Here is a 24,849-nt window from a genome sequence, read left to right as displayed (position 1 = left end):
TTTAAATGCTATGAAGGGCACATCTCCATTGAATCTCCTCACCCATTCCTGAGGCTGTATTCAGTAGAGATTCAATAAATAATTATTTAAGGAAAGAGTGAAAACTAGCCCATTGTTCCCTTTCTTCTCACCACTTAGCTTACTGACCAGCTGAAGACCTTACTGGGCAATGCAATGATGACTTAGGCATGTCACATACAGAGCCAGATCAAATTTAGACCGCTGAGATAGATACCACAGCCAAGCCAGGACCCGCCTGACTGAGTGACTGAGAAGCCCAGACTTTGCCAGCCAGTCTGAGACTTGGCCTTTCCTACTATACTTTTTCTCCATCCTCCTCTAGAAGAACCATATCCCCGGACCCCAGAGTTTGTACTGCCCCCTGCTTAGCAGTTAAGAGTCTTCTACTAAGCACTCAATTTTTGGCCTCAGTATTTTTATTTTTAATCTTTAATAGTATTTTCCTTTGGTCCTATTCTGGTTTCTCTTTCTCATTTCCCAAACTGTTACTTGGGCACCTATCCTACCCACCAAAAAAACGAGAAACCTGCATACTGCGACTGGAGAAAAGCCAGTGTATCAAGGAAGGCCCAGCACAGCCAGAAAATTTAAAAAATAAAATTAAAAAAACCCCAAAACAAAACAACCAGTGGTCATGGAGTCTGCTTGCAGGCCTGCCTCATGGTGAAAGGCCCACACAAATCCATCTTGAACCAAACTTCCTTCTTAAAAAAATGACTAAGTGTGGCTCAAGCGTAGTTAATAAAATTGCAGCTGAGATGAGACTGAGTCATCTGTCATACCCTGGTCTCTCTTTTACTAATCAGTTGTGAGAAACATTTCAGAACCAGAGAGCGGCGGCAAAGAAATATGAGATGCTCAGACTTCTCGAGGCAATTAGTGACTAAAGAGCAGAAGGCAAATCAGTCTTTCTGCCTTGACAGCCTTAAAATACACACGGAACGTAGACTTTGGAGCTACACTATTGGTGACAGATTTTGACCATAACACATTTGCTAAGAGGAAATAAAAATTACTCACTTCAGGACACGCATTCCATCCTCGCATAAGCAGAGACGCTATGGGCTTTGGGATGGAATAGCCGATGGGAGGTCGGATGTGGTGGTAAGCCATGTCTGCTGCCGCAGCCGCTGCAAAGCAAATGGTCATGTCAGTTTTGAAATTCACATACTTATTGCAAGAAACATATGAACAGACAACAAAGAAATCATTAAAAATCAATCTGTGCAACATCAGCAGAGATTCAAAGAGGGCTCTGTGATGTTTTTTAAATGCTTAAGCAACATAGTGGATAAATTTCTTCTGTAAGTTTGTGATTGTTCATTCTTTCAGTTATTCATTCAACAAATGGGGAGCAGAAGGGGTTTATACAGGAACAAAGAAACAAAGGAGCATACAAGCAGCAAGTAGTATTGGGTATGTACATGATGTTTCAGGAAGTAAAGACTGAAAGGCAGATCGGATCAGGCTATACGATGCCATAAATCCCAGGCTAAAGCACTTATACTACACATAGTAAGACGAGGTACCACTGAACTTTGCACCCCTGAGAGCACTTGTATCATTTGGGCAAAATAGGTTATTTTTTAAAACTTAAATCTGGTTACTGGTTACAAGAACGTTGGCATTTTAATTTTTAATATTTATAAAGTAGTTATTATTTGCTAAACTCAGATACTCCAATCCATCATTTTAGCTAATACTGCTCATTGATTGAACTCCCTAGTGTTGCCTGCTTGCTTAGATTTCTGAATATTGCTCATCACAAAGTCCCTATCACTGTTTTGTGATTCTTGGGACTTCTTTGTAGATTCCTGATTGCTGATTATTTTTTCTGTTGTGCAATCAGTGATTTCTGTACTCCCTTGGAAATGAAACTTATAGTTACTTTTATTGAACATTTTTTATATAAAGTATCATAGTAGATAACGTACATAAATTATTTCAATCCTTTAAAACTATGCATGAAAGGTAGGTGTTACTGTTACATGTGTTTGTGTGCGTGTATATATGTGTATGTATATTGCATGTATGTATATTGCATGTATGGAGAAGGCGATGGCACCCCACTCCAGTACTCTTCCCTGGAAAATCCCACGGATGGAGCAGCCTGGTAGGGTGCAGTCCATGGGGTCACTAGGAGTCAGACACGACTGAGCGACTTCTTTTTCACTTTTCACTTTCATGCATTGGAAAAGGAAATGGCAACCCACTCCAGCGTTCTTGCCTGGAGAATCCCAGGGACGGGGGAGCCTGGTGGGCTGCCGTCTCTGGGGTCGCACAGAGTCGGACACGACTGAAGCGACTTAGCAGCAGCAGCAGCAGTATTGCATGTATGTGGGGGGATGTATGTGGGTAGTTTTTAATTTATAAAAATTTTTACTACAACCAGTAGTTAGCACAGTCTCTTTTCCCCCCAGATTTCATGCTCTTTTCAGCCACTTCACATTGAAAGTACTTCGTAAACAACACATGAAGCTCTTTTATTCCTCTGAAAAATTGCTCTGCACCCATGGGAGGCCAAAGTTCCAGGACACTGATTCCTGTGTGCTTATGATGTCACAAGCATCTGTCTCTATCTTAATGACTTTTGAGATATGACCCACAACCACTACCTGTCTTTTACCAAAGTTTACTCAAATTAAATTCCATGTATGGGTCTATATCCAGCAGCTGTAATACAATTATATGCAATGTCACTTAACATTTTGCTTTATGGATCATTCAGAATTACTACATAATTTCCCAAAATGTAAAATTAATACTTGTTTTTCATACAAGTTTAGAAAATTAAAATAATTAGATTATAATCTTATTATTCAGAGGAAACAATTGTTAAAGTATCTTGAGCATTTCTTATATATTCTTCATATCATTGAGCTCATGTCCAATATAAAATTATGGAATATTTTTTTCTCCTAAATTAAATATAAGCATTTTCTCATGCTATTAAAATTCTATGTTAACATATTTTTAATGACTGCTGCTAAGTCACCTCAGTCATGTCTGACCCTGTGCGACCCCATAGATGGCAGCCCACCAGGCTCCCCCATCCCTGGGATTCTCCAGGCAAGAACACTGGAGGGGGTTGCCATTTCCTTCTCCAGCGCATGAAAGTAAAAAGTGAAAGTGAAGTCGCTCAGTTGTGTCCGACTCCCAGTGACTCCATGGACTGCAGCCTACCAGGCTGCTCCGTCCATGGGATTTTCCAGGCAAGAGTACTGGAGTGGGGTGCCATTGCCTTCTCCATTAATGACTGCATTTAATGTGATTTATCTAATTATTTCTCAGTTTTAGGTTGTCCAAATTTGGGTATAAACACTTCAAAGAATATGTTTTACAGTATAACTTTCCCAATTCCATAGATGATTTTTGAGGTATTTTGAGGAGGAATTTATATGTCAAAGGCTGTAACCACTTTAGAGACTTTTGATACATACTAACGAACACTTTTCCCAAACAGTTGTAATAGTTTATGCTCTCAATAAGAAGTGCGTGAGAGCATTGTCATTATACCTGCATCAGAGTTAGGTTTTCTCATTTTATAAAAGATTTTGCTAATATGAGAGGTAAATATATCCCAGGTGGCACAGTGGTAAAGAATCCCCCTGCCAACACAGGAGATGCAAGAGACATAGGTTCGATCCCTGAGTTGAGAAGATCTCCTAGAGTGAGGAATGGCAACCCACTCCAGTATTCTTGCCTGAAAAATTCCAAGGACAGAGGAGACTGGCAGGCTACAGTGCATGGGGTCGCAAGGAGTCAGATATGACTGAGTGACTGGGCATGAACACACACACAAATATATCTGCTCATTTGTTGCTGTTTAAATTTTGTTCTTTCATAAGTAGTTAGGCTTAATATTTATTGATTAGTTATTTGTGTTTGAAGTCTTAAGTTCATTCCCTTTGCCCACCTGGAACTTCAATATTTCCTTCCAATAGCCATCTAACTGTACAGTGGTTCCAGGCTTAGGGAAGAGTCAGCAATTTCATTTCTGCTTTTGTCTTCAATGCCCTTTGTAATATATTTATTACATTTTCAATCCATTTCTGGCCACTATCAAGTAAACTTATAGTTGCTGATACTAAGAAAACAAAGAAACAAAAGACTCCTTATAACATATTTAGCAAATTTAAAAACATGACATAAAATATGTCTTTTGTGTCACAGAAAACTAGGCTTTTAAAATTCCTCCAGAGGCTACTCTTGACTATTTCTCATTCATTTTAGAATGATCTAAATAAATAAGCAAATAAACTGATGCTTAATGATCATTGGTCTTCTAACCCTGCTTTTTCACCTTATGATTATTTGCATATTGTTGAGCTGGTGCAGCCATAAGCACGCAAACCAGTGTAGTGAACACATTTAAACTAATTATACATCTCCTAATGGGTGGGGAGGGACTATTCATAAAGTGAGTTAAACTCAGATGCAGGTGCCAAACGTCTCCTCTGAAACTCTTTTAGACTCTGATACCAAGTATATAAAGTTACTTGTTTGCTTCTTGGCACTGTGTCTGAAAAATCAGTTTAAGATGAATGATACTTAATTCTTCATTATTCAAAGTAGATTCTGCAAGGCCTTGGCATCTCCTTCTCCCTTTTGCTTTATGCATTGTTGGCAGTGATACTACTCATTAGCACCTCTGCCAGAAAATGGGCAATGCAACTTGATGGTCATGGAATTGAAATTTGTCACCTTTGAGATTGCTTTGCTTTGTCAGTCTTGCCAAAGTGGCCATGCTACACTAGCAGCCGAGAACTTTCTGGTATTCCAGATTCAGGAAAGAGAACAGTCAGCCCATTAATCAAATTTTTTACCTTGATTGCTACATAAAATATGTGAAATGACTTACATAAACATTGGTTTCCACTTTCACAACTGAAACTTTGCTATTAAAAGAGAATAAAGATACACTTGAAAATCAATAACTTTTTATTGAGTGCCTTTTATTTCTTCAGTACTGCTCTGATATAGTTATCAATAGATTGGCAAATTTATAATCTAGATTCTAGAGTAGGACTGTCCAATAGAACTTTCTGCAATTATGAAAATGTCCTTCTGTCCTGCTCAATATAGTAGCATATGTCTATTAAGAACTTAAAATGTGGCTAGTGTGACTAAGAATCTTTTTAATTTTACTTGGTTTCTATTATTTTAAATTTAAATAGCCATGTATGTCTCGTGATTTCCATACTGTACAGCACAATTCTAGAGCAGACTTCCCATTATCCTGAGTGAGACAAATTAAACACAAATTTGTGAGTCAACCTCAGGTGTTTGCATAACCACAGTTTGATTTGTGGATTCAAGTTCTTTGTTACCAAGAAAAGAAAAGATATGAAAGGAGACTGTGAATGTTGTCTCTCAAAAGAGGCTAGTTACAGAAGAAGCATTCAACACAACATGCGTTAACCTTCATGCATTTATTCAACATGTATTGCACATTTTACGTGAGTGATGACAGGCAGAAGAAAATGAAGTGCTATGCTTTTCAAAGAATTACTAAATGAATAATAATGAATTACTGTAATTTTCACTGATTTAATAGTTCAACCATAAGTTCTGAAATGTGACTCTTTTTGCCTATGATTCCTTTTTCCCTATTCTCTTTCCCTGCATCACATCTACTGTCCTTTAGGTCTTAGCTTAGATAAACTCTCTCTGGGTCCCTTCCTATGGACTCCCATAGCACTCTACACTATAATAGCAATTACTTAACTTAATTGCCTAGTTACTTGCTTGTCTCTACAAATAGATCACAAGCTTCTTGAGGTCCGGACTGTGTCTTTTCACCATTGTCTCCTGTGCACAATGATTAGCATTTAGCAGCATTCAATAGACAGGTAATGATAAATCAACAAATGTGTTAGTTCAAAATATGATTTCATTGGAAAAAATATAGATCATGGTATATAGGACTCACTACACATCTGTTCTAGAAGTGAATGAAGATGATGGATTAATGCCAATTAATATGTTGCTCATTATTATGTTTTTAGGACAGAGCATAATGCTTAGCTATCAAGAAATGTAGAATGAATACGAGGTTTTGTTTGATGTGAAATTAAAACATACTTAAATTATTGATATCTCATGACATATTGTTGGAGAAGGAAATGGCAACCCACTCCAGTGTTCTTGCCTGGAGAATCCCATGGACAGCACAGCCTGGCAGGCCACAATCCATAGGGTTGCACAGTCAGACACGACTGAAGGGACTTAGCAGCAGCAGCAGCAGCAGAATATCTGGACGGCTAATTTTCAGTCTGGCTTTGCTTTTAATTCTCTGGGAGATTCCAAATAAGCCAGTTTGCCTCTGTGAGTATTAATTTCTCTAACTGTAAGGTGAAGCAGGGAGGACACACTGTAATGGTGACAAGCATGGGTTTGGGGGGCAAGAAGCCATGAATTTAAGTCTTGACCTTACCTGTTGGTAGCAGATGATATTGAGCATGCATCTTATCCTGATAGAGCCTGATTTGTGGGTTACAGTTAGAATCAAATAAAAGAAAGTCTACGTAGAGCACCTGTCACATTGTTGACTCTCAACAAGAGTTAGTTGTTGTTGTTGTTGCTATAATCATTACCTGCAGATCTAAGGCTCTTACTGCTTCTTTTTAGTCTGAGCCCAGAGAACCAGATATAAAAAAAAATTATATATTTTCTGTTCTCTTCAGACCCCACACATTGCATTGAGTTACTGCAAATCACAAGGCTAAAAACTACCTCATCTGTCATTAGCCCCATTTCATAACATGACATAGCCATTGTGGAGAGGATGAGTATGCAGTAACCCATGATGAACTTAATTAGCTTTACACTGTTTATGTAAAGCTAATTCCGATGACTAGATTCTGAATTCCTCAAGGAACCTATCACTTCCTGTCTTATGTTTTATAGAAGTAAAAAAGAGCAACAAAGTACAACATTTTGTTTGTAAGTTTTGACTAAGATAAAATTGCCAGTATTTTTTTTTCTGGTTTGTGTGTATATGTGTTATAAAAAACACAACTGATTCTACTTCATTGTTTTTAATGGGTAGGGATGTGGTGAAACAAAGAAAAGGCAGTCTACCATCCCAGCAAGAGCTAAGACACATTCTTTGTTAAACTGACACTTCTCAGTGATGTATCACCAGAGCATACAGCATCTGAGAGAGACCATGAGATTGCAATCTTGAGATTGTACTAAGAATGGCTTAATTTTTTAAACCACATCCCATTCTCATTACAGGCTGTCAGAAGAATAGATTAATTTGCACCATTGTCTGTTCTCATTGCAATCTTTGTCAGTGTAATGAAGTATTGGAATGTTAATATCAGCTATATTCATAGAAATATCACCATCCATTGGACCGATTTGATCTTTCCTGTGATCTGTGTAGTGACTGGCTGGCATTACTCTTCTGAGTGATAAACTGATAGGATTAGCACAGCAAACACAGGACTTCAGAACTTTAGTTCACTCCTATTTTCCTATCACTGCCAAAGCACTGGCCACATCTGCAACGTGCTCCTGCCCTTTGAGGTTATTCTGTATCATGCCCTTCAGGATCCCAATCATATATGGAGCAGCAGCAGCAACATATATGGAGCAGGACATAGTCATCTAGTATTAAGCAAGGGTAGAAAAAGCAAATGGCTACAAATATATGAGATCTGTGACATAACTGGGTCTCTAATTTACATTATTCATATTTTTTAAAACCACATGTGACACACAAAAAGTTTGCAAGCCATATTTAGCTACTGGACTGTAGGTTTGCAACTCTGACTTAAAGCCTCAATATGAAGTTTCACCAAAATTTGGCTAAATTGGATAAATTGTCAGTTGTTCTTAATTTGCTGTCATATCCCAAACTTAGTTAACAGTCTGGCATTAAGGAATCCCAGGACACTGGGTTGAATCCCCTTGCGAACCAGATGGCAGTATACATGGCAACAAAAGGAAAATAAGAGGCTCTTTTCTCTGGCTCCAAACTATAATCCAAAAATGACCCGCAGAATTGAGTACCTGGTTATAAGGGAATGTGACTGGATAAAATATGGACTGATGAATTAATTCATCCCAGACTTCTCCTTTCAGTTCAGTTCAGTTGCTCAGTCATGGCCGACTCTTTGCGATCCCATGAATCGCAGCACGCCAGGCCTCCCTGTCCATCACCAACTCCCGGAGCTCCCTCAGACTCACGTCCATCGAGTCTGTGATGCCATCCAGCCATCTCATCCTTGGTCATCCCCTTCTCCTCCTGCCCCGAATCCCTCCCAGCATCAGAGTCGTTTCCAATGAGTCAACTCTTCACATCAGGTGGCCAAAGTACTGGAGTTTCAGCTTTAGCATCATTCCCTCCAAAGAAATCCCAGGGCTGATCTCCTTCAGAATGGACTGATTGGATTTCCTTGCAGTCCAAGGGACTCTCAAGAGTCTTCTCCAACACCACAGTTCAAAAGCATCAATTCTTCGGCGCTCAGCCTTCTTCACAGTCCAACTCACATCCATCAATGACCACTGGAAAAATCATAGCCTTGACTAGATGCACCTTAGTCGGCAAAGTAATGTCTCTGCTTTTGAATATGCTATCTAGGTTGGTCATAACTTTTCTTCTCCTTTAGTTTTCATGATATATGAGAGGAGACAGACCCAGGAGAGAGATAAAATCTGGGAAGCAGGTGTTGGTTTCCTTCTTTAAAATGTATCCAGGGTAGGTCTTGCTTGCCAGGTCATACCAGCTTCTTTTTCTTTTTGCCTGATTCTCCTCTGCTTGGCTTCATAGCTTGGCTCCTCCTCCCTCCCATCTCATCGTTTCTGTCAGAGATCTGCTCTCTTTCTGTGTCCATCATCTTCCAGCTGGCTAAGTCAGAGGCCTAGAGGCAGTCCAGGACTTCTCCTCCTTCGTGCTCTCACCTCAATCTGTCGACGAGTCCTGTTAAAAATCTCTCAAAACCAGCCTCTCCTTTCTCTTCACTAGTGAAATCTTAGTTAAGATTTGATACATTCTCTTCTGGATTACCTGGTTTCCTTGCTTCTTTTTCAAACTTCTCCAATCTACCCATTGTTTTGCAGCAAGAAGGAACATTCTAAGACAACAGAGTTGTACCAGAGACCTGCTCAAAATCTTGCAGTGACTTCCACTATTGACAAAGAAGGCTCTGTACCCTGAAGCTCTAGCTTTATGTTTAGAGCGTGTCTCTTGCTGCTGATTCCCTTATATGCTCTGATTTATCCCTCCTGAAAGATGCCCCTGCACCTTGCCCAGGCTGCCTTCTGCCAGGATACCTTTTCCATCTCCCCACTATTTGCCTATTAAATAGTACTCATCTTTTAAATAGGCAGTTCGGTATCATCTGTCTAAGACTCCTTCCCTGATATCTCATTGCACCACCGTTCTGGGCAGGAGAGCCCTCCAGAGAGCATTCTTGGCACTTTCTGATTCCCTCAGTTGGGATATACTCTGCTGATTGTTCTTTTTGTCATGCTCCCTCTACACTACGAGGTCCTGAGCAATGCTCTTTTCCTCTTTGTCTTCCTCTTACTTTAGCACAGTTTCTGGCCAGAGGAGTACTTAATGATGACTTAAGATAATATTTATCGAGTGCTTACTATTACCAGCCATCATTCCAACCCTTTGAGGCAAGTCCTGCTATTATCCCCATTTTAAAAATAAAGACAATGAAGTACTCAAGTATAGCTTGTTTAAGCAGCTTTGAGTAAGATTACAAGACTCATGCTTTTACACTTATGCCAAGTCTCTTTAGCCTGAAAAATATTTGAGTTAGCCTGAAAAAAATTGAGTTAATTGCCAATGTTTAAAAATCTTTCGATTTCTGAAGAATCACACAGAAGTTAGTTGATATGGCAACAGTGAGCAGGCATCCCTATGTTTCTTTCCTGGCACTGTTTGGCTGCAGCGAGATAGCAGCTGTCCCCTTGAGTCAGAGCTTGTGATTTCCTGTCCACCACACTGCCCTGCATCAAGCATTTACTTGCTTCCCCTGATTGTGTGGGCATTTGATCGTGGGATGCTGGATGTGATAGATTTTTCAGTTTTTTCTGAACCTGAGATTATAAGGCTAATTTGAATATATTTTGTGTAAAACAGACTTTAGCTTCAAATTCTTCTAAAGGCACACTCATCACTTACATCACTTGTAGTCAATGCTAATATTTGCATTCTATTTATATATTCCTCCCAGGAAGTAGGATTCTGTTAAATCCAGGAGGATGAGCCATGTGTAATGTTGCTGTTCCCATAATTGATAATGCTGTCCCACACTGTAGTCATGGATTTGTTCCTCATTGTAAATGGCTAATATGTAGCTTATATTGAATCTGATCCTTCACATAATTTATTGCTGAACATTTGCTAAACTGCCTAACCACTGCAATGATATTAACAGTCTCAGTTCTTGATGCATGATAACTGTCTAACTTTAAAAAATTCAGCATCTATCATAAATAAACTCTTTTTTTCCAATAAAGTTCTATAAATTCTAAGATATGAGATATTGGATTCAAGTTATCTTTGGTGAGACTTCTGTTTTATTATATAATATTCTCCCTCCAAAAACAGTAAAAATTTCTGAGGGCCCAGGAGAGCAGGAATCTTTATCTTTTTGAAATATTCACTTTATAATTAGCAAAGGGTAAAAGACTAGAGAAAATTGCAAAAATATATAAATAAAATATGATAAATACGATAATAAATGTCAACCTAGGGCATGGAAGAGACTGCACTTAACTGAATATTGAAGAATTTAGGAGGCTATTTTTGGAAGAAGTAATATTTAAATTAAGACCTAACAGTAAACTGGAGTTAGTACGATGAAAAGTGGGGAGGAGTGTGTCTGACAAACAACTCCCATGTGCAGGGACATGGAAGTGAGAAGAAATGTGTCACGTTGAGAAAATGAAACAGTTCACCGTGACTGAGCATAGAGAGGCTATGAGTGGGAGGTGCTGGACCTGGAGAGGCAAGAAGAAGCCTAACCACAGGGGCTTTTAGATTGTTTTAAGAATTTTTTTTAATCTTAAGAACAAAGGAACTTATTGAAGACTTTAAGTAAGGGGAGCTAGATGATCAAATTTGAGTGTCTAGAAAGCTATATCTAGGGCTTCCCTGGGAGTTCAGCGGGTAAAGAACCCGCCTGAGACCCTGGGTTGATTCCTGGGTTGGGAAGATCCACTGGAGAAGGGATAGGCTACCCATTCCAATATTCTTGGGCTTCCCAGGTGGCTCAGCTGGTAAAGAATCTGCCTGCAATGCGAGAGACCTGGGTTCATTCCCTGGGTTGGAAAGATCCCCTGGAGAAAGGAATGGCTACCCACTCAACTATTCTAGCCTGGAGAGTTCCATGGACTGCATAGTAAACTGTTACTGTGATGTTTTGCAGCAGTTACTTTACATTGTAATTTTTTCCTTTAGTCCATCAGGATGTACTTTTGGGGGGAAGAAATGCTGGAGCCCAAAGAAGAAAATACCGTGGCAGCTAAGCACACTTGTCAGTGCTTTAATAGCTGGCATTGCTATCCCTGACATGATCACTGGCATTCCTGTATACCAATAGATTATTTTAAAAATGTCTTTTAATCTTAAGAACAAAGGAACATATTGAAGACTAAGTAAGGGGAGCTAGATGATCAAATTTGAGTGTTTAGAAAGCTATATCTAGTTATAGTATGGAAACTGGTGAAAAGAAGATGGTGAGCAAAACTGGAGACATTTAAGACAGTTAAGATACTCTGCAGAATTCTACTTGTGAAATAAGGAAGTAGCCATGGAGAGGGAGGTGCTGCTGCTGCTAAGTCGCTTCAGTTGTGTCCAACTCTGTGCTACCCTATAGACATCAGCCCACCGGGCTCCCCCATCCCTGGGATTTTCCAGGCAAGAGCACTGGAGTGGGTTGCCATTTCCTTCTCCAATGCATGAAAGTGAAAAGTGAAAGTGAAGTCATTCAGTTGTGTCCGACTCTTAGAGACCCCATGGACTGCAGCCTACCAGGCTCCTCCGTCCATGGGATTTTCCAGGCAAGAGTACTGGAGTGGGGCGCCATTGCCTTCTCCAGTAGAGGGAGGTAAGTGGATATATTTGAAAGATATTTAGAAAGAAGGATTGAAAAATAAGAAAACAAGTGAAAAACAAAAGTAAATAAGGAAGGAAGGAAAGAAGGATGGAAGGAAGGAAAAAGGAAAGAAAGAAGGAAAGAGAAAAGTCAAGGATGATTTTAAAGTTTTTATATGGGCTCCTGGCAAATGATAATTCTACTCAAGCACAGAATCATAGGAAGGCTTGACCCTGCATTACAATTTGCCCTCATTTTTTATCTTATAGTTTCAGAGAGATTTCAATTTGTAAAATTCAGTCACAGAATCATCTCATTTGATCCTCAGAGTAATCTCTGTGCAGTCATCATTAATTGCATTTACTGAAGAAACTGAGCTTGTGAAAGATACTAGAGGCCAGATGAAATGCAACACATTCAAGAAAGCAAAAGAAGGTGTGAGAGGCTGGAGCACAGAAAGTGAGATAATATGAGCAAGGTCAGAGATCCTGAATCATGTAGAGTGTTGCAGGACATATTAAGAATTTAGAGATTGATTCCAAAGAACAAGGGAAACCATAGGATGATTTTAAGCAATGGTAACATAGTCACATTTATATTCTTAAAGTATCATTGCAGTGGATGTGTAGAGATTGGAGAGGAAAAGAAGAACAAAGAGAGAATGGTCAAAGAGATATCGCAGCAAAGTGATAAAGATGGCACTTGGAACTAAGGTGGTAGTGGATAAAACTTCATCTAAAGGGTATATATACTTCACTAATTCTATTCAGTATTATACCAGAGACCCTTGCCTATGTGAGAAAGCAAGAAAAATATATGAAAAATACACATATTTGAAAGAAAGAAGTAAAATATTCTTTATTCTGAGATGACATAATCATCTGTTTAATATCCCCAAAAATGTATACAAAAGCTACTTGAACTGATAAGTAAATTTAGCAAATTTATAAGGCACTAGGTTGTTAAAAATTAATTATGTCTCTATACTTACAAAACCATTATTCATTGAAATTAATAAACCTTTAAAATAGCATCAAGAAACACAAAATACATAGAAATAATTTTAAAAAAATATGTGTAAGGTTTCTATGATGAAAACTACAAACATATTGATGACAGAAATCAAAGACCTAAATGAAGGGAGAGATATAGTGCTTCTCAATTGGAAGATTCAACATGTGTAAGTTGTCAGTTCTTCCCAAATTGCTCTACAGATTCACTGCAATTCAGTCAAAATTACAGCAAAAATTTTTTTGTAGAAATAGACAAGCTGGTTCTAAAATTTATATGGAAAAACAAAAACTTTACAACAGCAAAAGCAATTTTAACAAAGAAGAGCAAAGTTGGAGGATTCACATTATATGATTTCTAGATTCACTATGACATCAATATAGTGTGATATTGGCATAAGGGAAGACTTATATTGATGGAACAGAATAAAGTCCATACATGTAGTCAATTAATTTTTGATAACAGTACCAAAATAACTTAATAGATAAAGGAAGTGTTTTAAATAAATCATGCTAAAAAATAGGCATCCATATTTAGAAAAATTAGAGAATACAAATTCAACTCTTACCTTATACCATTAAAAAGTAATTCTAGTAGATCTTATAAATATAAAACCTAAACCTATAAGATTCCTAAAAGTAAACACAGGAGGAAATATCTGTGATCTTGAGTGTAGCAAAAATATTTTAGATAGAATACATAAAAATATTTATAAGATTGATAAGGTAAATTTCACTGAAATTAAAAAAAAAAACTTTCGCTGTTTGAAAGGCATTGGTTAGATTATGAAGAGGCAAGTCACAGACTAGAGGAAACTACTTACAAAACACATAGCAAATGAAAGAATCTACCTAGAATCTAAATATTCTTATTAGTATATAAGATAATTTAAACAAATAATTCACCAAAAAAAGAGATATGAACAGCAGATAAACACACAAAATTATCAATATTATTAGTCATTAGAGAAATATAAAATAATACCACAACTATTTATCATAATATACCTACTCAAATTGTTAATAATTTATTTTAAGTGGACAATAAAAAGAGTGCTGGTGAGGATCAGCTGAAATTCTCATACACTTCTCATACAAGGCATACTGGTACAGATGCCTTGGAAAAAAATCTTCCTGTAATATCTAGTAATTATCATATATATTTGTCCAAGAGTAATTAAAACAAACACACAAAAACCTAAATGGTTTTGGCAATTACATTCATAATAGCACCAAACTGAGAATAACTCAGATGATCATCAACTTGTGGATGGATAAATAAAACCAAGGTACATTAACACACCTCTTCATAGATCACAGCCTTGTGATGAAAAAGCTTGCATAACTCAATAAAGCTATGAGCCATGCCATGCAGAGCCACCTAAGACAGATGAGTCATAGTGGAGAGTTCTGACAAAGCATGGTCCGCTGGAAGAGGGAATGGCAAGCCACTCCAGTATTCTTGCTGCAAGAAGCCCACAGATATGAATGGTATGAAAAGGCAAAAAGCACGACACTGGAAGATGAACCTCCCAGGTCAGAAGGTATCCAATATGCTACTTGGGAAGAGTGAAGGGCAATTACTAATAGCTCCAGAAGGAACGAAGGTCTGCACTAAAGCAGAAAGGATGCTCGGTTGTGGATGTGTCTGGTGGTGAAAGTAAAGTCTGATGCTGTAAAGAACAATATTACATAGGAACTTGGAATGTTAGGTCCATGAATCAAGGTAAATTTGAGGTGGTAAAGCACGAGATGGCAAGAGTGAACAACGACACTGTAGGAATCAGTAATTAAAATCGACAGGGATGGGTGAATTTAATTCAGATGACTATTATATCTACTACTGTAGGCAAGAATCCCTGAGAAGAAATGAAGTAGCCCTCATAGTTAACAAGACATGCAGTACTTGGGTCCAATCGCAAAACAAACAGATTGATCTTGGTTCGTTTCCAAGGCAAACCATTCAATATCACAGTAATCCAAGTCTGTGCCTCAATCACTTATGCTAAAGAAGCTGAAGTTGACCAGTTCTATGAAGACGGACAAGACGTTCTAGAACTAACACCAAAAAAAAAAAAAAAAAAAAAGATGTCCTTTTAATCATAGGAGATTGGAATGAAAAAGTAGGAAGCCAAGAGATACCTGGAGTGACAGGCAAATTTGGTCTTGGAGTACAAAATAAAGCAGGCCAAAAGCTAACAGAGTTTTGTCAAGAGAACACATTGATCATAGCAAACACCTTTTTCAACAACAAGAGAAGACTTTACACATTGTTGTTGTTCAGTCACTCAATCGTGTCTGACTGAGCAACCCCATGGACTACAGCACACTGGGATTCCGTCTTTCACTATCTCTTGGAGTTTCTTCAAACTCATGTCCATTGAGTTGATGATGCCATCCAACCATCTCATCCTCTATACCTCTTTTTCCTCCCTGCCCTCAATCTTTCCCAGCATCAGGGTTTTTTTCCAATGAGTCAGCTCTTTGCATTAGGGGGCCAAAATAGTGAAGCTTCAGCTTCAGCATCAGTCCTTCCAATTAATATTTAGGGTTGATTTCCTTTAGGATTGACTGGTTTGATCTCCTTGCAGTCCAAGGGACTCTCAAGAGTCTTCAGCACCACAGTTCGAAAGCATCATTTCTTTAGTGCTCAGCTTTCTTTATGGTCCAACTCTCACATCCATACATGACTACTGGAAAAACCATAGCTTTGACTATATGGATCTTTGTGGGCAAAGTGATATCTCTGCTTTTTAATATGCTGTCTAGATTTGTTACAACTTATCTTCTAAGAAGAAAGCGTCTTTTAACTTCATGGTTGCAATCACTGTCTGCAGTGATTTTGCAGCCTAAGAAAACAAAGTCTGTCACTGTTTCCATTTTTTCCCCATCTGTTTGCCATGAAGTGATGGGACCAGATGTCATGATCTTAGTTTTTTGAATGCTGAGTTTTAACCCAGCTTATTCATTGTTCTCTTTCACCTTCAGCAAGAGGCTCTTCAGTTCCTCTTCACTTTCTGCCATTAGGGTGGTATCATCTGCATATCTGAAGTTATTGATATTTCTCCCAGAAATCTTGATTCCAGCTTGTTATTCATCCAGCTGGACATTTCTCACCAAATGGTCCATACTAAAATCAGATTGATTATATTCTTTTGCAGCTGAAGATGAGGAAGCTCTATACAGTCAGCAAAAACAAGACCTGGAGCTGAAACTGTGGCTTAGATCCTGCGCTCCTTATTGCAAATTTGAAGAAAGTAGAGAGACCACTATACCATTCAGGTATGACCTAAATCAAATCCCTTATGATTACATAGTGGAAGTGGTAAATAGATTCAAGGGATTAGATCTGATAGAGTGCCTGAACAACTATGGACAGAGGTTCATAACATTGTATAGGAGTCAGTGACCAAAATCATCCCAAAGAAAAAGAAATTCAAGAAGGCAAAGTGGTTGTCCGAGGAGGCTCTCAAATAGCTGAGGAAAGAAGAGAAATGAAAAGCAAGGGAGAAAGGGAAAGATATACTCAACTGAATGCAGAGTTGCAGAGAATAGCAAGGAGAGATAAGAAGGCTTTTTTTCAATGCAAAATGCAAAGAAGTAAGGAAAAACAATAGAATGGGAAAGACCAGAGATCTCTTCAAGGAAACTGAAGATATCAAGGGAAATTTTCATGTGAGGATGGGCATGACAAAGGACAGAAATAGTAAGGACCTAACAGAGGTAGAAGACATTATGAAGAGGTGGCAAGAATACAGAGAACTGTACAACAAAGGGCTTAATGACCTAGATAACCACGATGGTGTGGTCACTCACCTAGCGCCAGACATCCTGGAGTGTGAAGTCAAGTGGGCCATAGGAAGCATTACTACAAACAAAGCTAGTAAAGGTGATGGAATTCCAGCCAAGTTATTTCAAATCCTAAAGGATGATGCTTTTAAAGTACTGCACTCAACATGCCAGCATATTTGGAAAACTCAGCAGTGGTCACAGGGTCATTCCAATACCAAAGAATGGCAATTCAAAGAATGTTCAAACTACTGGACAACTGCACTCATTTTGCGTGTTAGTAAGTTAATGCTCAAAATCCTTCAAGCTAGGCTTCAATAGTACATGTACTGAGAACTTTCAGATGTATAACCTGGGTTTAGAAAAGGCAGAGAAACCAGAGATCAAATTACCTACATTCGTTGCATCATAGAGAATGCAAGGGAATTCCAGAAAAAATATCTACTTCTGTTTCATTGACTATTCTGAAGCCTGTGACTGTCTGGATCATACACACACACACACACACACACACACACACACACACACACATCAACGCAATGGAATATTACACAGGAATGTGAAAGAATAAATAACTGATAAATGTACTAACATGATTCCATTTATTTGACTTTCTGGAAAAGGCAAACTTACAGGGAGATAATTCGGATCAGTGATTACTAGGGGCTGGAGGTGAATTGATTCTAAAGAGGCATGGGGGAACTTTCGAAGTATTGGAACTACTGTTTATCATGATTGTAGTTGTGATTATACAGCTGTATATAGTTGTTAAAACTCCTTGCATTATTAGCCTAAAATGGTAACTTTTACTAACTTTTAGTATAAGTTGAGATATAACTTATATCTCAACTTATACTATATAAATTAAATATAATTTTTTAATTTGACAATTGCAATAATTTAAATGATGAAGATGGTGGCTTGAGCTAGGATGGTGGAAGATGATGATAAGTAGTGGATAAGTCTAAGATGTTCTTAGGATGTAAAATCCACAGGAAGAGGTGAACGGATTGATACAGGAGATGAGAAGAAGGGAGACATGTGCAGTGAAAGTTGCTCAGTTATGTCAGACTCTTTGCGACCCTATGAACTATACAGTCTATGGAATTCTCTAGGCCAGAATACTGGAGTAGGTAGCCTTTCCCTTCTCCAGGAGATCTTCCCAACCCCAGGATCGAACTCAGGTCTCCCACATTGCAGGCAGATACTTTACCAGTTGAGCCACAAGGGAAGCCCAAGAGAAGCACAAGGAAAGCTCTGATAAAAATACTAAAATATGTCTAGAATTACAGTGGATTTTTTAATATACTCATAAATCTTATCAGAAATCATATTCTAAGAGGTAGAGAGGTGATAACAGATCAGAAAAAGAAATAAACAGCAATTCTTGTCCAGTTCAAAATAGAGTCCTCTTATCCACACTATAACAAGGGCCAGATCCCATCATTTAAAACTATGAAAGCATATAGAGAAAAGTTAGGACAATTATGTACAGAGCATATAATTTGTGAAAAGCTCTTGGTTAGACAGTATGCAGAGTGTAATTAAAGACCATATGGTTATTAGGAGGAAAATACCTTGAAAAGACAGTATGAGATATGGCTATTACTTTGCACATGAGTACTAATAAGTATTGTGATCCTGGTTAAGACTTTGAACTTGTGTGAATACCCACATTTGTAAGGTATGTCTTTCCCTAACATCCCTTTTGACTTGATCCTTCTGACATATTTGTGCTTCCCTGGTGGCTCAGACAGTAAAGAATCTGCCTGCAATGAGGGGAACCTGGGTTTGATCCCTGGGTTGGGAAGATCCTCTGGGGGAGGGCACGGCAACCCACTTAAGTCTTCTTGCCTGGAGAATCCCCATGGACAGAGGAGCCTGGCAGGCTGCAGTCCATGGGGTTGCAAAGAGTTCAGACACAACTGAGTAATATTCACTTCACCTCTGACATATTCTGATAGGGTGACCACTTAAAGAGCTTACACTATAGTTCATTATAAAATTTCTTTATGATTTAATTTGAAAACTACTTTTGAATCATGGTAAGTTTTGGGGATGCAAAGTCAAGGGGTTTTTAGACTCATGGTGAATACAAGTAAGTAAACAATGTGACCAGACAAAAAGAGCAGAGCAAATAAAATAGAGAGAAATGCAAATCAAATTTACTTCAAATATTTGTACATTTTTCCCTGTGATTAGATTCCCTACCTCCATCTTCTGCAGTTACACAGAGTATAATGTATATTATCAAATATAATCAACAACAAAATTATAGGCTCACTCACAAAGTCCCAATTTTCAAATGCATCTATATATATAATACAAAATTAGAAAAAGCCATTCTCCTTTGATAAGGTGAGACAAGCCGAAGCAGACCTGATAGATAGTTTTTATGTGTTGCTGCTTTCAGCTCACCTTTATATGCACACCAAAAAGGCACTTCTAAATCAAATCTCAAAAAGTAAATATGGTGTTATTTACATTATTTGTACCCACATTCCACATGGCCATAGTCATCTGCTTGTTTTATTAACAACAGATAAATCAAACCCTTAAGCTTTAATAATAAAATATACCTACGCTTCTGTGTGTCTATGTCCAAAATCATATAGTTATAGGCCATTAAGTCTTCTGGATTGGGCACATACCTTGAGACTGTTTCTTTACTTCTCACCTTGCCAATCCACCAAGAACTGTCATTTTTGGGGAACAATGTTTCTTGAATTTGTAGAGAACTCTGGAAATCAGAGAAATCTTTTTTTTTTTTTTTTTTTTCCCTGGCTGCACCCTGCAGCTTGTGGCATCTTAATTCTCCAAGTAGGGCCCTCGGCAGTGAAAGCATACATTCCTGACCACTGGACCACCAGGGAATTCCCTCAGAGAAGCCTTAACTGCGGCATGGCTTACCTGGCTTGAGATGAGCGAAGGGAATTTCTCCAGTGAGAAGTTCCCACAGACACAGAGCATAGCTGAAGACGTCGGCTTTGATCGTGTAGCGTGTACACTGCGTGAACACCTCAGGAGCCATCCAGCGGAGGTTCTGCGGGTCAAGAAACGTTCATAAGTCATTGACCAAGTGTTTAGTTCTTCTACTGCAGGACAGTGTTCTTCTTAGCGAGGATTTGTTAAGTATTCTATGTTCTCAAAAATATAAACGTAAAATAACATCAATACTGCCCTCAATATGTGCAATAATAAACTGGCACGTTTACACAGAAATGTTTACTGCTGACTTTTAGTTTTTCAAAGGGTATTTTTTCAATCATTGGAAGATCATGCAATCCATAATTCTTCCAAATATACTGCAACAATATTAATTGCCAAGTAAAATGGTGAGCACAGCAGCGGTACTGTTTTGCTTATCTCTGAGTCTTTCCCCTGGAAGCTTTGCAAGCTTCTGAATAGCCATCCATGGATTCATCCAAGAACTCTATGCCTCCCTGGGTGTGAATCATGCACTCTCGGGGGAAGCATCTCTCCTTTAGAGCTTCAGGTTGTAATTTAAGAAGTCACTAAATTAGACCAATAAATAGTGCCCTGATGACTGAGGAGAGAAAGGGTCTCAGGGGAGTGCCCAGAATATTCATTGAAGGAGATGTCTCACTGGCAGGATCAGGTCTGTCATATCTCCTTTGTTTGCCCAGTGGTGTTATTTCTAAATGCTGTTTGTGCAATATTCCTGAAAGCAAGCCCATAAATCATGACAAGCTTCTCCGTACAAAGTTCTACCCTCATGTTTTGATAGCATCATTTACATTCTTTTTATTTGCAATTGTATATTTTTTCATTTTTAAACATGTTTCCATTATGGGATGCAATTGCATAAATTTGGTTTATGTGTGGTTTAGGAAAAAGAATACTAGAGGCAGGGAAGGAAAATTCTAGTCCTGGGCCTACTATCAACTATTTGGGTGGTTCTGAGACAGTCTCCGATGCTTCTTGAATCTGAGATTCCTCAAGGGTAACACAGGAGGCAGGCCCTTCTAGCGCTAAAATCTCGTGGCTTCATAATCATATCAATGAACTTCACCAAATACCTTCTGTCTTTGTATTTCCCCTGAAAGAAACTAGTATTCTCTTATTACTCTTGGCGATATTCTGTGTGTAGTGCTGCCTGCTGATAATTCTTTTGAAGTGTCTACATTATTTTGAAGTCATGCATAATTGCAGCTTTCCAAGAATGTCTTTATTTCAATTATGGTGCTTATATGCAATCCTTCCACATGAGCTTTCACATTCCAAGTAGCCTCCAATTATATAGCAGATTATGAGTTTTGTCACAACAATGCATCAGCAGGAGTAAGCATACAGTATGCCCATTTTTTTCACAGGGGGTAATAGAGTAATTAGCAAACTTATATAAGGCCACATAACTAATAAGAAATAAAATAACCTTCAAAATAAATCTTGAGTAGGGCTGTGCTTAAAGACTCCACTCCTAGGATAGAAGAATGTCACTTGCTTTGCAGAAATTCAATTCAATTTCATTCAACAAAAGAATATTTAACCAGAGTCTCCACTAGCTACATTTTAGAATCTCCTGGGGAAATTTTTAAAAGATACATGTACTCAAGATGAACCCTGGGACAATGAGATCAGAATTTCTTGGGGCTGGATTCAGGTTGAATGCTTTTACAAAAGTTTCCAAAGTGATTTCAATGTGCAGCCACGGTTGAGGTCCACTGAGTTAGCTATCTCTATGTCAAAGATGCCAGATAAGATCTGCATGTCCTGTCAAAAAAAGGACCCACTCTTCCCACCTCTCTCATATCTTACCATACTTCTCCTTTCTTACTCCACTTCAGTCAATGTGGCCTTGAACACACAAACGACTCTCCTGCTGCAGGACATTTGCGCTTACTGTTCCCTCTTCTACACTGCTTTCCTCTTATGGCTAACTCCCGCGTAGGTCTCTTATCAAATGCTATCTTTCTATTTCACTCATCTAAATGAGTTCCATTCATCTGCTCTGCTTTGTTTCTTTCTTCATAACACTTATCACCACCTGATATATATTTTACTAATTTGTTCAATGTTTATCTTCTTCCATTAAAATATTAGCCCCATAAACACAAGAATTTTGCTTTGTTCATGGTAATAATCCCAGGTCCTTGAAAATGGCTGACATTTAGTAGGTATTCCATAAATGTCTGTTGAATGAATGGAGTTTAACTGGGGAAACCAGCATGCTTAATCCTTAATCCATGATGTGGTTCCTGCCTTCCTCTTTAACTCGTCTCTCACTGTGTCTTCTCACACAGGGCATGGCAACAATCCCAAGCTATTTAAAGTCCCCAAGGAAAGCAGGTGTTTCTCCTTCCCCTGTGCCTTTGCTCATGTGTTCATTCTGTTTGAACTGATTTATTCCTGTTCATTCTGCCTGAGCTCCCATGAGGCTTTGCCACATCTCTGTCATTGAATGTCCATACTGCCTTCACCCTTACTTGCACATGGATTTTCCCACTACAAAATGAGTTACTTGAGATCAAAGACAAGCTCTTATTCACATTTTGTATTCCTGGCCCTTGTACAATGCCTGACACATTGTAGACCCTTCATAAATATTTGTCCAGTGAGTAAGAGTACTACCTAGCAGTGTGAAAAAAGTGCTACAAAAGCACAGACAGAAAAGTGTGTGGGGAGGAGGTGGAAGGGGCAGTTTACAGGATGGAAGGCACTTAAAATGGGTAAACTTTTCTTGGCCATGCAAGATAATTAGACTTTCTCGAGGTGAGATGCAATGAAAGGTTTTTGGGCAGAGAATATGACCCTGGGAGAGTCATAAATCTGTGAAAGTGAATAAAATATTTGGGGACTAGCCAGATGGCTTGTATGTATGTTGCAAGAGGCATAGGGGACTTGAGAAAATGTTTAGTGGGAAATGAACTCGTAGAAGAGTCTTGGGTTCAGACTGGGGGGAGAGTGTTATAACATTTTAATGTTTCCTAGGTGGTGCTAGAGGTAAAGAATCTGCCTGCCAAAGCAGGAGATGCAAGAGAAGTGAGTTTAATCCCTGCATCAGGAAGATTCCCTGGAGGAGGAAATGGCACCCCACTCCAGTATTCTTGCCTGGAAAATTCCATGGACAGAAGAGCCTATGGATTATAGTCCATGTGGTCGCACAGTCAGACAGGACTGAATGTGTACACACGCATACAACATTTTAAGCATCATTAACGATTTACAGGAAGAAGTGAATTGTCAGAACACAACACTTGGCTGATGTTGCAAAGAATGAACTGGAGGGGAGGACTGGAATTAAAAGCCAGGAACAATGGTCCAGAAAAGAGATGGGGAAGACCTGAACTGAGGCAGTGGTGAATGAAAGTTTGGGATAAACTAGAAAAGAAAAGAAATAGAAACAAACATAAAAAGTGATTGAGCAGTGTATGAGCAGAAGTAGGAAAAGGAAGCAACAGAAAATTAGCCCAAGCTTGGGTAATTAAATAACACAGCTAGGTCAGAAAGAGAAGTACACTCCTTCATGGGGAGGGGAGAGGGAAGAGCAGATAATGAATCTAAATGCAGACATTTCAAGTGTAATTTATGTTTGCTTCAGATGTTATAATTTATATTTTTCTTAAACATTAACACTTGACTGTATCACCTATCGCCTTACAATGTTAAAATGGAAAACTATAAATTGTTAATAGATGCAGGTAAACTATGGATTTTATGGTTAGCTATTAAATTTTAACTCTACCACTTAATAAGGAGATCTAAACATGAAAGTCAATTATCCATGCCCGCCATGTACTTTTCAATTAGATTTGAAACAAATTCTGTTACTTTTTCTGTAACATTTTTCAAATATATATCTAATCTATTTCTCTAACAGAGCTTTGAAATAGTTCTTTTGGGGGCTTACTAAAAATAAAAACATAAAACATTATCCTGCCTCTGGGACAATGACATTTCTTCCAGTTAAAGCTGCTTTCATCTCCTTTTCTCTCATGCTGAGTTTACACATTCTAATTGTTTCATAATTATAGGGAACATGAGCAGCAACAAACCCCAGGTTGTTTTGTCATGTTGTCTTCATCCAGAGACTGCAGAAATCTTGATTCTGGGGAAAAGAGAAAACAAATTCATGTCAAAGGAAATATTTTAAAACCAAGGTCAAAGATCATAGCTAAAAGTTTGAAACCCCAAGGAAACCTCAGTCTTATTTAAATTTTTACTTCCATTTTTTTTAAGCTGAGGATATAAAAGAGGAAAAGCTGAAAAGAAATGACATATTTTTTAAATTCATTGAAAAAATTTAAAATTTATTTGTTTTTAATTGGAGGATAATTGCTTTACAATATTGTGTTGGTTTCTGCCATACAACAACATGAATCAGCCATAGGTACACACATGTCACTTCCCTCTTGCTAATTGAAAGCTTTTCCCAGTACCCCTCCATGATAACTTGAAATGTGAATAATTTAGAGAAATATAGCTGTCAGGGTGATATCCATTTCCAGGTTTATCATATAATATCTCCACCAATGAGGAAGGAAGAAAGAAACTGATGTCACTGGGGGCATTATTCATAGAAATCTCACCTCCGAAATCTGCCACCACAGCATGCCCATCCTCGTAGAGAAGAATATTGTGACTGTAAAAAAATAAAAAGTAGATTTTGAGTAAAGCTTACTATTTTCAGTCTGAATGGTCTCTCAAGGAAGAGGATGACAATCATCATTTGTTTACTCTGGAGGTTAAACAATTCCCCAAAAGTTAACAGACATCTCAGTTTAGTGACTCTGATTTTCTTAGTTTGCTAATTTGTAAGGAATGTTTATATAATGTGATCATCTTATATCTGACTTTGAAAGTATTCAAAGTATTTTCCTTTAGGTAAACCTTCTAAACTTCTCAAAGACCCATTAGCTGAAGATAAGTTTTCCAGCTCTTTGAAGTTCAGTTGCTAACAAAATTTGGTTACAGGCAATAGTAAAAGGTATCTGTGAGCA

General features: G+C 38.2%; 1 protein-coding gene across 1 annotated transcript in view; it reads right to left on the bottom strand.

The window, feature by feature from the left end:
• The window catches only part of LOC102170378 (serine/threonine-protein kinase TNNI3K), a 339,117-nt gene that overhangs the window by 99,242 nt on the left and 215,026 nt on the right, over positions 1–24,849 (bottom strand). The window contains exons 18-21 of the mRNA XM_005678259.2: positions 24,439–24,491; positions 23,905–23,957; positions 19,799–19,931; positions 1,042–1,151 (exon numbers count right to left, since the gene is read on the bottom strand). Of these exons, the coding sequence (XP_005678316.1) occupies positions 1,042–1,151; positions 19,799–19,931; positions 23,905–23,957; positions 24,439–24,491 (349 nt within the window). The remainder of the gene's footprint in view (positions 1–1,041; positions 1,152–19,798; positions 19,932–23,904; positions 23,958–24,438; positions 24,492–24,849) is intronic.

This window comes from Capra hircus, chromosome 3 (genome assembly GCF_001704415.2).
Source record: "Capra hircus breed San Clemente chromosome 3, ASM170441v1, whole genome shotgun sequence".
In the NCBI taxonomy this organism is placed as follows: domain Eukaryota; kingdom Metazoa; phylum Chordata; class Mammalia; order Artiodactyla; family Bovidae; genus Capra; species Capra hircus.
Note: the sequence above shows the minus strand (reverse complement) of the source record. Positions and strands in the feature narration are given on the sequence as shown.